Source organism: Xenopus laevis, chromosome 5L, assembly GCF_017654675.1.
Source record: "Xenopus laevis strain J_2021 chromosome 5L, Xenopus_laevis_v10.1, whole genome shotgun sequence".
NCBI classification, from domain to species: Eukaryota; Metazoa; Chordata; class Amphibia; order Anura; family Pipidae; genus Xenopus; species Xenopus laevis.
The window spans coordinates 79,969,822-79,982,945 of record NC_054379.1 but is presented as its reverse complement, the minus strand read 5'-3'; the positions used below and the strand labels follow the sequence as shown (position 1 = coordinate 79,982,945).

At 39.5% G+C, this 13,124-nt stretch overlaps 1 protein-coding gene across 1 annotated transcript in view; it reads right to left on the bottom strand.

Annotated features, from left to right (window-relative positions):
- Positions 1-12,481, bottom strand: part of lama4.L (laminin subunit alpha 4 L homeolog) — an 84,512-nt gene extending 72,031 nt beyond the window's left edge. Inside the window, exon 1 of the mRNA XM_018263292.2 lies at positions 11,956-12,481. Coding sequence (XP_018118781.1) covers positions 11,956-12,156 — 201 coding nt within the window. The 5' untranslated portion in view covers positions 12,157-12,481. The remainder of the gene's footprint in view (positions 1-11,955) is intronic.
- Positions 12,482-13,124: the final 643 nt, after the last annotated feature.

The window sequence follows — 13,124 nt, the reverse complement described above, 5'->3', positions numbered from 1 at the left end:
CCATAATTTGGATCTTCATACCTTAAGTGTACTAGAAAATTATGTAAACATTAAATAAACCCAATGGGGTGGTTTTGCTTCCAATAATTATTAGTATGCCTTATGTACAAGCTGACATATACAGTAGAACCCCCATAATACATTTTTCAGGGGACCAGGAAAAATGGTGTAAAATCCAGGAAAATGTAAAATCAGGAAAAAGTATTATGCATAATATATAGGTGGGACCACAAAACAACAATGTAAAATGAGGGAAAACTTAAAATCTGGGGATGGAAAATTGAAGTATCACTGTATACTGTACCAATGAAGTACATTTGGCATGGTTTGTAGTAAAAATTAATATGTGAGTCCCTAATGTCTGTTATCTGTTTCTGTTATATATCCTGTATCTTACAAGGCTGTATTTATAGGTACAACTTAGTGCAGTAACAAACACCATTGTTCTGGTCAAGTCTGACTAATCCTCGTTTATGGAAGGAAATACTCCAAGGTCACAGTAAAAATGTTTGTTTTCCAATGGGCCAATTACCTTCATATCCTGACTTTGCTTTTATGTCAGCAGCCACTTGGACTTGACAATACACAGTATGTTGTCTTATATTCCCTGATAAATGAGTTTCCTAACCCTTTGGTGTTGCACTGTCTTGACAAGGAAAATGTTTTTATTAAAATGCTAAAATGATGGAAAGTTATGTTTAGCTATGTATCCATTCAATCCATAGTCCTGGTTGTGATCGAATTACAATTTCACACCAATTCCTACAGCCAGCTCTTGTACAGATTTGGTTTACCAGATTTGATTGTATTGCTAAGAAACAATAAAACAATAAAAAAAAACATTATTAAAGGGGTTGTTCACCTTTGAGTTAACTTTTAGTATGATGTAGAGATATAGGGGCCGATTCATCAAGGGTCGAATATGGAGGGTTAAATAACCCTCGATATTCGACTAGGAACTAAAATCCTTCGACTTCGAATATCGAAGTCGAAGGATTTAGCGCAGATAGTACGATCGTACGATCGAAGGATTATTCCTTCGATCGAACGATTAAATCCTTCTAATCGAACGATTCGAAGGATTTAAATCCAACGATCGAAGGAATATCCTTCGATCAAAAAAACTTAGGAAAGCCTATGGGGACCTTCCCCATAGGCTAACATTGACTTTGGTAGCTTTTAGCTGCCGAACTAGGGGGTCGAATTTTTTTTTAAAGAGACAGTACTTCGACTATCGAATGGTCGAATACTCGAACGATTTTTACTTCGAATCCTTCGATAGTCGTAGTCGAAGGTCGAAGTAGCCCAAAAAAACTTCGAAATTCTAAGCTTTTTACCTTCGAATCCTTCACTCGAAGTTAATGAATCGGCCCCTAATAGTCCAAGACAATTTGAAATATTTTATTATATGTGTTTTTTTTATTGTATCACTTTTTGTTCATCTTCAGTTTGGAATTTCAGCAGTTATCTGGTCTCTAGTGTTCAAATTACCTTAGCAACCAGTAAATGGTTTGAATGAGAGACTGGAAAATGAATGAGAGGACATAAATAGAAAAATAAAATGTAAAAATAACAATAAAATTGTAACCTCACACAGCAATAGTTTCTTGTGGTAAGTATAAAGAAATAAATAATGAAGGACAATTGCACAGTTGCTTAGAACTGTCCATTCTATAACATATTAGAAATGTTAACAGTAAACCACCACTTTAAGGATCAATAACATAAGTTGGGGAACCATGAACAATCATGCAGAGCAATTGGCATTTTTTTTTTATAATAATGTGACTGTTCCTTACTGTTCATATTACTATTTTATTTGCCTCTGTATTATAAAGCGGGTCATTTACTGACAGCCTGGATGAAAGCTCAATAGCACTAAGGGGCACAAAAGCACACCGAATTCGAATTCAAAAAGACCAACTGAAATTAAGTCAATTTTTTTTTGGTCGAATAGGTCAGTTTTCGATCAAATAGGTCTGTATTCTGCCAAATTCGAATCGTTCAATCCAAGGAATAGCGCATTCGATCGAATTCAATTCAAAGTTTTTCCCCAAAAAATTGGCTCCAAATAGGTTCTAGGAGGTCCTCCATAGGCTAAAACAGCAATTCAGAAGGTTTTAGATGGCGAATAGTCGAAGTTGAATTTTTAAAGAGACAGTACATGTGCGGGAGATTTGCATGTCCAGTGCCCATTACTAGGCTGCAGGGCGACATGCCACTTCTGCTGCCCCTGAACTTCTACCACCCAAGGCCCAGGTCTTTTGCCACAAATCCAGGCCTGTGCATCCCGGGTCCGGCTACGCTCTGCACCTTGCACCAGATGTAAAATTGGGCTCCATGTTCAGAGTGAAGCTTTGGTAGGTGCAAGGCAGTTCTTTCCTGACCGCTTGCCATAATGCTGGCAGTAAGTACAGCACGCAATTTGGGCCTGTGCCCACTGGTGTTACCTAACTTGCTCATCTGGATGTAGATAAACTGATCCTAGTATTATGTGAATACAGGGTTGCCATCATGGGTTACTGTAGTCAGTGATTCCATGGCCGATGGAGTCCAAAGAGATGTAAAAACTGCTGGTTGGGATGGGGCTTGCAAGTGGGTTTGGCATACCTGGGTATGTGAGGGGCAAGGTCATGTGTGCACAGGCCAGTTTTTTCATTGATGCATAATTGTACTTGTTGGAAGGGCCCTCTTCCCAGGGCCCAGGTGACCAATAGGTTGATAATTGGGGGGGAGGTCTTCTAACTTAGTTATATGGGTCCCTGTCATGGCAGTCCTATGAGAATGTATCAGGGACCTTAAATTGTAAGCTCAACTGTGAGAGGGACTGAATTATGAGCAGTCTCTGTAAAGCATACCAATACTATACAAACAAAAGAAAATTAATAAATATTATTGCAAGCTGAGTTGCTACCATCCAAGGACTAAAGGTGGCCATACACAGAGAGATCCGCTCATTTGGCGATGTCGCCAAACGAGCGGATCTCTCTCTGATATGCCCACCTTGAGGTGGGCAATATCGGGCTGATCCGATCGTGGGCTCTAGGGCCCAACGATCGGATCCTAACGCATGGGAAACGGGGGTCGGATCGCGGGACCGCATCAACGAACAGATGCGGCCGCGATCCGACGGGATTTTTTGTCCCATCCGATCGAGATCTGCCCGACTTTCGGGGGGGGGGCCCATACACGGGCCAATAAGCTGCCGACTTGGTCTGTCAGCAGCTTTTATTGGCCAGTGTATGGCCACCTTTAGTCTCCCTACCAAAGTGTAGAGATCAGTAGCATCAAGCAGTTAGGACTGTCAAATCTCAAAGGGGATACAAACCCTAATTTGCCTCTAATACTGCTTTGTTTGCAGCCACATTTGCAAACCCTACCAAGAGTGGAGAATTCCTTTACTAAACAAGTTTAATTATCACACACCACAAACACTAATTTATTTCAAGACATCACTAAAAAACAAAGATTGTTTATTTAAATAGGACTCTGTATAAAATGTCACCCGCATAATTTTAAGCATTCTGGATAATAGGTTTCTAGATAATATATTCCACTAAAACCCACAATGCCTCTCAAGAAAACGATCCTGCTGAAATCTGTGTAACCTGAAACATTTGTCTTGGTCTGGGCATAAACAATGTAAGCACTATCAATTTACTTATTCTAGTTTAATATAATTTTTTTAATCCTACGTTTCAGTAGTCAGATTTCAGTAGTTTGTATGTAGGCTATGAAAGCTTTATTTGCCTATTTATGTGCTCATTTTGTAAGAGTGGTTGGGGCATCATAAAATTAGCAAAGAATGTTATATACAAGATGAATATAAATAAACTTTAGTATGCTTGATTATGATGTGGGAAAACACTTCACTGGTTGCATCATGGGGCCCAAACAGTTTGAACAGGATAGAAATAACTTAAAACATATGAGAAAAAACATGTTCCTAGATTATCTTCTGTATGAGATGCAGTGCAGCTCTTGAAATGCTCCAAGAAAAGAAAAAGGGCTCATACATTTGTACATGTATTCTTGTAAATAGCCACACTGTTCCACTAACAGGGTTGTACAAAAACAGTAATTATACTTTCATTTGAGGCATTTTAGAAAATGATGATTGAAAGTCTGTGGTTATTTTTGGTGGCTTAGATTTAACTCTAATGTGGTTCTAACTTAACTTATTATGTTGTGTATAAATGAGAAGACTCATATGTTTTGTATTGAATTCAAAGCTCTCAGTGAACAGGGAATATGATTCCCCTACATACCAAAGAAGTGAAAAAGTTATAAAGTTCTCAGAGCATCATAATACCCCATGGAATACCAGCCCTTGTGCTATTAGTAAAATGTCAGAGTGCATCAAGGGATTATTTAGGCATGTGAAAAATATCAGTTTAGCTATGGGTTATAGGGTAAAGGCTTGACTTAGGGACAATATTTCAGCCATGGCAATAATATGACATATTAGGCGTAGGTGTAAGGAATCCCCATACACCAAGCACTTTGAGTAGGAGTTATCTGCCTCTTGGCTAACACTGCTCTTCAAAAACAAGAACATTTATCAACTTGGAATAAAGGCACAGCAGGACAAATTTCAGGACATTTTCTGAAGATGTCTTTGACAGAAATTACTAACAAAAGCACATTTATTATTGAGCTCACTTTTAACATATGAAACACATTACATGGTCCCTCTGCAGAACTATATTTTTGGTTGTTTAAAACAATACTTAAAATAACTTAATATTTACTTTATAACATCATTTAACCCCTTTGTCTCACTGCACAAATGGCTGTTTCACTCTTGCTAATATATACTACGCTATGGGGGTTATTTATCAAAGGTCAAATTTTAGAGTTTTGTATACCTCAAATGAACTCGATTGAACTCTAATTTAAGAAAAAACTTGAATGAAAATAACTTGAATCAGTGAGTTCAGGGTTAACCAGAAAACTCAAATTGATTGAGTTTTCAGCAGGAAAAGACTCAAATTGATTGAGTTTCCGGGCAAAATCCTCCAAATAAACCTCAAACATCATGAAGGCTATTAACATTTTCAATGATTCAAGGGACTTCTGCCATTGACCCCTACATGAATTGACAGGTTTTAGCTGGTGTATTTTTGGATTCTAGTTATTTCCAGGGTCATGTAGACATGTAGAAATATTGTACTAAAACTCAAAAATGTGAATTTTGAACAGAAAAAAGTCAAAAAACTCAAATTTTCATTGAAAACACAACTCGTTCATTAATAAATAACCCCCTAACATACAGTTTTTTGGAGGGGCAGATTTATAAAAGACATTGGCAAATCCCTGTCGTTTTCCTGCAGGATTTCTAGTAATTTAATAGTTTTTAGGAATTTTATAAAAAATACTGGATTTGATCAAAATTGTAAATTAACATTGGCTAAACCTTCCTTAAGGTGGCCATAGACGTAGAGATCCGCTCATTTGGCGACATCTCTCACCGATATGCCCACATTGAAGTGGGCAATATTGGGGTAATCTGATCGTGGGCCCTAGGGCCCAATGATCAAATCATAATGGATCTGATACGGGCGGTCGTATAGTGGGACCGCATACACGCATAGATGCGGCCGCGATCCGACTGGATTTTTTAATTTGCATGATCGAGATCTGCCTGACTTGAGGCTTTACCTCTATCGGGCAAGCCCGTCAAAAGGCCCCACACACAGGTCAATAAACTGCAGACACGGTCTGTTGGCAGCTTTAATCGGCCCATATATCGGCCCTTTAGTTACCTCTGACTGCCAAAAGATTAGCTCATTGTAATGAATCCCATAGCAGGCTCTTGACAAGGTAAATTTTTTTTAAGGACAAGGTAAGACCTTGTACAAAACGTTTCCAGGATAAACATTTTAAAACAAGCAACAGTAATCTGTCGTTTGCCACATGTTCCAACATTTTGGCCACCAAACAGAAAAATTAGCATCAGAATTTAATAATCAGCCATGTAACATCAGCTTATATCACAGGCAAATCTCATTTTCTGCTTTGATTTGTGACAACCCCTAAGCTTAGCTTCTCAACAGCTGCTCAAAGTCCACTGAGTGGATGTGTGTCGCAGACACTCCTAACAAAATGCAAGATGGAAAAACTCCTGTGACAACTTTGAAGGCCTAGATCATTAATACTATAGAAATGCTGAACCATTAGACTCTATATATAAAATATATAAAATATAACATTTCTAGCCATATTAATTTTTAGGGTTTAGTTCTCCTTCAAATAGTTAAAAGGGTATATTTTTACTTTTTTTTCCAGCGGATATGATCAATATCAATTCAAGTGATCTAACTAATTGTAGGAATTTGTAAATAGAGGCATCACTTTATCTTATTGATAGGAAACTTCATTTGATTTGATCAAAATTGTTAACACTGGCTTAGCTTTCCAGGGAATCGACCTCTTAGCTCCAAAAAGTCGGAATGAACTGAGGTTTGAATTTATAAGGCTATCCTAGATTATGGGCAATTTGATTACCTAAAATAACTTTCTTTTTTAGTGCATTCAATCAGTATCAACATTGACTGAATCAACTTTCCTTAAAACACAATCAAGCTTTTCTGTAAAACAGATCGGTAACTGTTAAATTAGGATTTTTGAAAACAAATTGACTTGACTAATTATGGGTCAATTGTTGTGGAAATAACTACCACTGATCATTATGAATTGATAACAGTTGATTTTTTTTCATCATAATCAGTTATAGAGGCAGTTATAATTCTTTAAAAGTAAACCCACTTTTTAGACAAGATCTCATTCAGTTGGGCTTATGTATAATAATTGGTAGATTTATCAAACGTTGAATTTCAAATTCATGTGAATTTGTTTTTACTCTAAATAAAGATTAGAATAAACTCACAACTTGAATGGGAGGTTATTTAAGAAAAAAATTGACTGTCTAATATTCGATCGAAAAAAATTAGATTCATATTCGATTTGAGTTTTCCCTCCGAAAAAACTGGAATATAAGAAAGGCTATTAACATCTTTAAATGGCTCGACAGACCTCTGCCATTGACTTGTACATGAACTCGGCAGGTTTTCAGTGGCAAATATTTTAGAATTAGGACTGTATCCATGGATGAGGTGTGATAAATATCACATTTGAATTTACATTCAAATCGGGGATTATAATTCCGATGTGTGAGTTTTGACACCAAAAAAATTTCAAAATTCAAATTTACTATTTGACCCTTAATAAATCTGCTCCTAAGTGTATAGTGCAAAAACACTATCTGAACTAGGGATGCACCGAATCCAGGATTCGGTTCGGGATTCGGCCTTTTTCATCAGGATTCGGCCGAATCCTTCTGCCTAGCCGAACCCGAATTTGCATATGCAAATTAGGGGCAGGGAGGGAAATCACGTGACTTTTTGTCACAAAACAAGGAAGTACAATTTTTTCCCCTTCCCGCCCCTAATTTGCATATGCAAATTAGGATTCGGTTCGGTCTTCGGCCGAATCTTTCACAAAGGATTTGGGGGTTCGGACGAATCCAAAATAGTGGATTCGGTGCATCCCTAATCTGAACTGTGGAAAAATAATATATATAATTTCTTTTTACATAACTGAGGAGAAACCATGATAGTCTGCCTCTGCTTTGCTTAAGCTGGCCAGAGATTTTTAAAAGATCCGATCCTCATCATGAGACCACGATTTTCTCGGAACGATCGTACGAATTGACCATCAACTAAAAAGACCAATTTGCCCGGAAAACAAAGGGTAGCTGCCTGCTTGGCCCTGCAAACATAGATAGATTGCACTGGGACCAACAAAGATTTTTCGACCTGGCCAATCAATTTCCTGACAGATGTCGGCCGAAAATCGAAAGATGTACGATCGTTCGAATCCCACTAACCGTATGATAATTTCAAAGGATTGGTCGGACTTCTCAAAAATTGGACGTTCGGCAAGAAGAATCGTTGCGTCTATGGGGAGCTTAAGGCTTGTAGAATTATCTCCCTGATTTCACAATCTCCATTGTGAAATGCTGTATCCTGGTCTAACATATGGACACACATATGTTTTTCTGCCGCGGTTCGCACCGCTGTTTTTAAAAAAGCCAACCACTGCGTAAATACGCTAGCGGAAGTGCCATAGCCTAAATCGCTAAGTGTATTTACACAGCGATCAGCTTTTTTTTTAGAAACCATGGCGCAAACCCGGGGCAGAAAAACGTGTGTGTCCATAGCTTTAAAGTCCCACTGCTTTTCATAGTGGACGGTGCACAGATTCTCTGTAAAGCAGAGGCATTTTAAGTCCCAGAACTCCCTTCTTAAAAATCACAATTTTCTGCTGGCTTATGGCATTTTGGTTTTATCCAGGTTACACTTCTTATATTAGGTATGTCTAACCTTTGGAGCTTCAGAAACATATAACATTTTTTTGGAATGCTGTAAGCACAGATCAATTAAATCTGTAGTTGTTCAAGTTGCAAAGTCTTATATCCTCATCCTTTTTGGTTGGGGTAATATGATTTGTAGCATGCATATAAGCAGAACTATATTTCTATATAAGCTTCTAAGGGTTCAAACCTTTTGTGACTGACCCTTGGGTGGCTATACATTAAAAAAACAAAATGCTTTAAGAAAATTCCACCAGCATGCTTCCAGACTCTTATGGATGCCAATGCCTAGAGCAACAAGGACAGAAAAACAGCCCTGTATATGTAAGAAATGTCCCCTGCTAGGGCTATGCTACCAGCATCGGGAGGAAGCTTCAGGTGCAGCCTACCAGGTTTAGTGGAGCACAAGTTCATTCCTGGTGTGCACATTATGCATATGTGTGTGATGTCACATACATGTCCATAACAAGCAAAAGCTGTGGCACTATTCTCAACTTGGCCATCTGCACCAGGAGCTCCCTCCCAATGCGGGTAAGCCTAGTGCTCATGGTGGGGAATTTTTAAAAATAGAAACCTATTGTTCCCCTCCAAACAAAGCCCACACATGTGGTGAAAAAACTATTTTTGTGTGAAAGGCCAACGTCAGGGTACTTCAAAGACTTTTTATTTTACAGCTGCAACAGAAATCTTAAAACTGGAAATACATAGGTATTACCTTGCACATAAATATTTAACACATTTACCTTAAATTCCCCATGTAGATTACTTTCTTCGCACCTTACATTTCACATATACATTAAATTGCAGAAATACACCATATTCTATAAATACATTACCTTGCACATAGATATTCCTTTGTACGGATACCTTCTATTCCTCTAGACATTATACTGTACAAATTAACTGCCAAATGTTATACTTGGATGTTGCAAGAGATTTTAAAGTGAAGCCTGTCTATACAATTCCTAGTTTATAAAATAAGAAAGTAATGTATACCTTTCATAGAAGCAATAAACAAGGGTCATGGATCTCAATAAGCAAAACTTAATTTTAAGTGAGTGTTTGTATTAACATGCTGAGCCTAGTCATCAGCTCTACACTATGATGAAAGAAGGTGCCATTGGGCACCAATAAATGATGGCCTGTGGTCATTTTTTTGTGTGCCTCGGGCACCAAACTTACACTACAAACCATTGGTGGACCTTATGTTTACAGCTGTGTAATTAGTAGTGCTACATAAATGGAATGTTATAGAGAAGTGCATGGATGTTGGGTGGGAATCTGTATGAGCCCCCTGGGAGTCACACTTGCAGTGTCTAACTTTCCATGGGTGTGCACAGAAAATGTGCTGGGGTGGGGGAAAGGTCATCAACCAAAAGCAACTTGCTGCCCCCTTTCAAACCATTAGTGTGCACTGTGGTAGGACAGTAACCTGCCTGTCAGTGTGAACATGGAGCTGATTTGGGCTAGAAAATGCACAATGAAGTGTTTTCTGGCCAAAATATTCTCTGTGTACACACTGACAGGTACAGTGTCGGACTGGGCCCACCAGGGCTGCCACATCAGGGGCCCATCCAAACCCCCTGCCCACCCTCTGCCACCTACACAGGCCCCTGCCACATATCCCACTGAGCCCTCTCTCCCCTTTTGCTCTCACACAAAGGTGCAAAGGCTCTGCCAGCAGCAGCGAGTGGGTCTTGGCCAGTAGGGCCCACCGGGGTTTCTCTCAGTGTCCTGCCAGCCCAGTCTGACCCTGGACTGGTGGATTACAGTTCTGGTATTAATGGGGTCCAGGTTCAATTCTACTGTTAGATCATTGGGAACTGGTTATTTCAGGGAACTTCTGCTATGGTTGTAACTGACTGATCCTGAAAAATTCCATATATATCAGCACCCCTACAGATGAGAGAAAAGTAATGTAAAAATGCTGGATCTGGGGAATGAAAAGCCTCTTGGAAAAAAGCTATGGCTAAAAAAGTGTCTAAAAAATCTGCTGTAGAATATCAATATACTATCCATTCTCTAAAGCTGCCCATATATGGGCTGACAAAAACTAAATATGGTAACAGACTTTCCCAGAAGAATGCAAACCCAATATAGCGTTATGGTTTGAAAGGACCACATCCATGCATTTATATGGTCCTCCATTGTACCACGTCAAGACTCAAATGCTGGCCACCTTGTGCATTAGCTGCAGTTCAGGCAATGTAAGCACACAGCTACAGGGCCCCTAAATCAGCATAAAAGCATATAGATAGTGCCACCTTTCAAGCTCTCAGCAAGCCTCCAGGTGAGACAATCCAAAAAAAAAAAAAAAACAGAATTAATGACACTAGAGTATACATACAGCAAGAGGGCCCCTGAAAAAAGCACAAGTACATTATGTGCCTGAAAATAAATATTTCTTTAGAATGAGTTGTAAGGTCCCACCAGCATCCTACAGAGCACTGTAAAATTACACCAGCCAGTAACCGCATTTTTAAATAACATATAATATGGTGGTGAATTTCCTTATCCTTTAGAACAGGGATCCCCAACCTTTTCAACCTGTGAGCAACATTCAGAAGTAAAAGGAGTTGGGGAGCAACACATGCATGAAAAATATTCTTGGGCTTTCGAAATAAGTGCTGTGATTTGCCATTTAGTAGCCCCTATGTGGATTGTCAACCTACATTGAGGCTCTGTTTGGCAGTGCACCTGGTTTTTATACGACAAAAACTTCAAAAATAATCACCTGCTTTGAGGCCACTGGGAGCAACATCCAAGGGGTTGGAGAGCAACATGTTGCTCACGAGCTACTGGTTGGGGATCACTGCTTTAGAATGTCCAAGCCTGATATAAAACTATATTATGTATATAGTTGGAACTACTATAGTCCAAATAGTCCATTATGTGGCTTATATGAGAAAGTGCATTACAATTATATATACTTATGGGTAATAAATGTTTTATATCAAGGAACTTTCTAAAATACTTTAGAAGCAGGATTGGCAAACAGGAAAAGGACTGCAAATCAATGGTAGAGCTGCCAAACTATAGGGGGAATGCAGGCCCAGACTGGTAATCTGTGGGTTCTGGCAAATGCCAGAGGGGCTGCTATAAGTTCCCAGAGACAGTCAGTATTTAGTGGGCCTCTGTGTGGGCTGATTGGGCCTCTGTGTACCTGAAATGCCAGGGCCTATTTTGGCTCTTGGTCCAGACCTGGGGGAATATGCCAAATAATAAGAGACATTATATTCAAACCAATAAAACATACAATATTCTACCAGACTAAATACAAAGTAACCTGTGTAGCAGCCACAGGTAGCCTAGTGCACGTTACATGGAGAGAGGCAGCATTGGCAGTGATCCCTGTGATGTTTAATATCATTATGGGAAGCTGGGTCCTTGTTCTTTGCCTGCTTGAGAGTATAACTCCTTGAGAAAAAAAGTGACCCACCTTTCCTCTCTGTGGACCATTATGTAATCAGGCCCCCAGTGACCCTGAAAACCTGTGCCTCATGAGTACCTGAATGCCTCAACGTTTAGTAAGTAATTCCTAATGCTGTGAGAGGAATGAAGATCATTGTGGACACTCTTACCTGTGCCAGTGGTACGAGCTTGGCAGGGATGAAAACGTGCTGCACTTGTACCATGCCCGAGTCCTGGCCGCTGGGGTTGGAAGTGCTGCCTTCTGAGTCCAAATGGAAAGCGCTGCCTTCCATTGAGCCACTGCAGAGGCACAGATACCTCCATAGTGACATTAACAGGCATATAAGATACCCTCGGGAAAAGTGACCCATTCTAGTCTTCACCCTCTTCCCGAATACTACACGAAGTCTCCTGCAGCAGCAACGCGCACTGCCTCCTCACTCCACTTTTCGCTTGCAGATGTGCTGCAGACTGTTAGCTGGCCACTTGTGCTTTCAGTCACGCTGAAACATTCCCCTCCTGTACCGGTTCCTCTGCCTTTTCCCTTGAGAGTTCAGTTAACACGAACAATGTCTGAGTCCCCAGAGCTTTTATGCTGCGCAGCTTCTTTATCTCCAGTGTGAGCCTGCAGGATACAGTCTGTGCAATCGTCTCCTGGGTCTGCCTTCCCTCGTAGCCTTCAACTCTACCTTCTGGATTAGACCCTCCCTCTGGCAACTCAGTATGACACACACTGCTGCACTACATTGGGGGAAAACAATTTTCTTTCTAAATTTTCACTCAGCGTACAATCTTATGCTGCCACACACCCACCAACGAATATTTCTTTTAAACGTATTATTGCTGTTCTGCAAAAATGTACCGTATGGGGCTTTATGAAATACAGAAAAATGGATGTATACAGATAAAAAAAACTATAAAAGCGAAGGGCGTCGTCACTATCGTGGTTATGTTCCAGCTCCTCTGAAGTAGCTGGAACTGTATTCATATATCATTGTGGGATTTTACCGAATCTAGCCATACCATTTACCTCACACCTCACAGTTCGTGAGAAAAGTCACCTTTTAGATAAACTTGTATTCAAATTCAGTTTTTTTTCCTAAAAATTTAAGGCATTGAGTCCTACAGAATATGTGAATACTTAAAGAGGCTGTTCACCTTTAAGGTAACTTTTAGTATGGTATATTATAGTTATGTTCCTTTCTTCTGACTTTTTGCAGCTTTCAAATGGGCGTCACTGACCCCTTCTAAAAAGCAAATGCTCTGAAAGGCTACACATGTATTGTTATTGTTAATTTTTATAACTGATCCTTCTATTCAGGCCCTTTCCTATTCATTA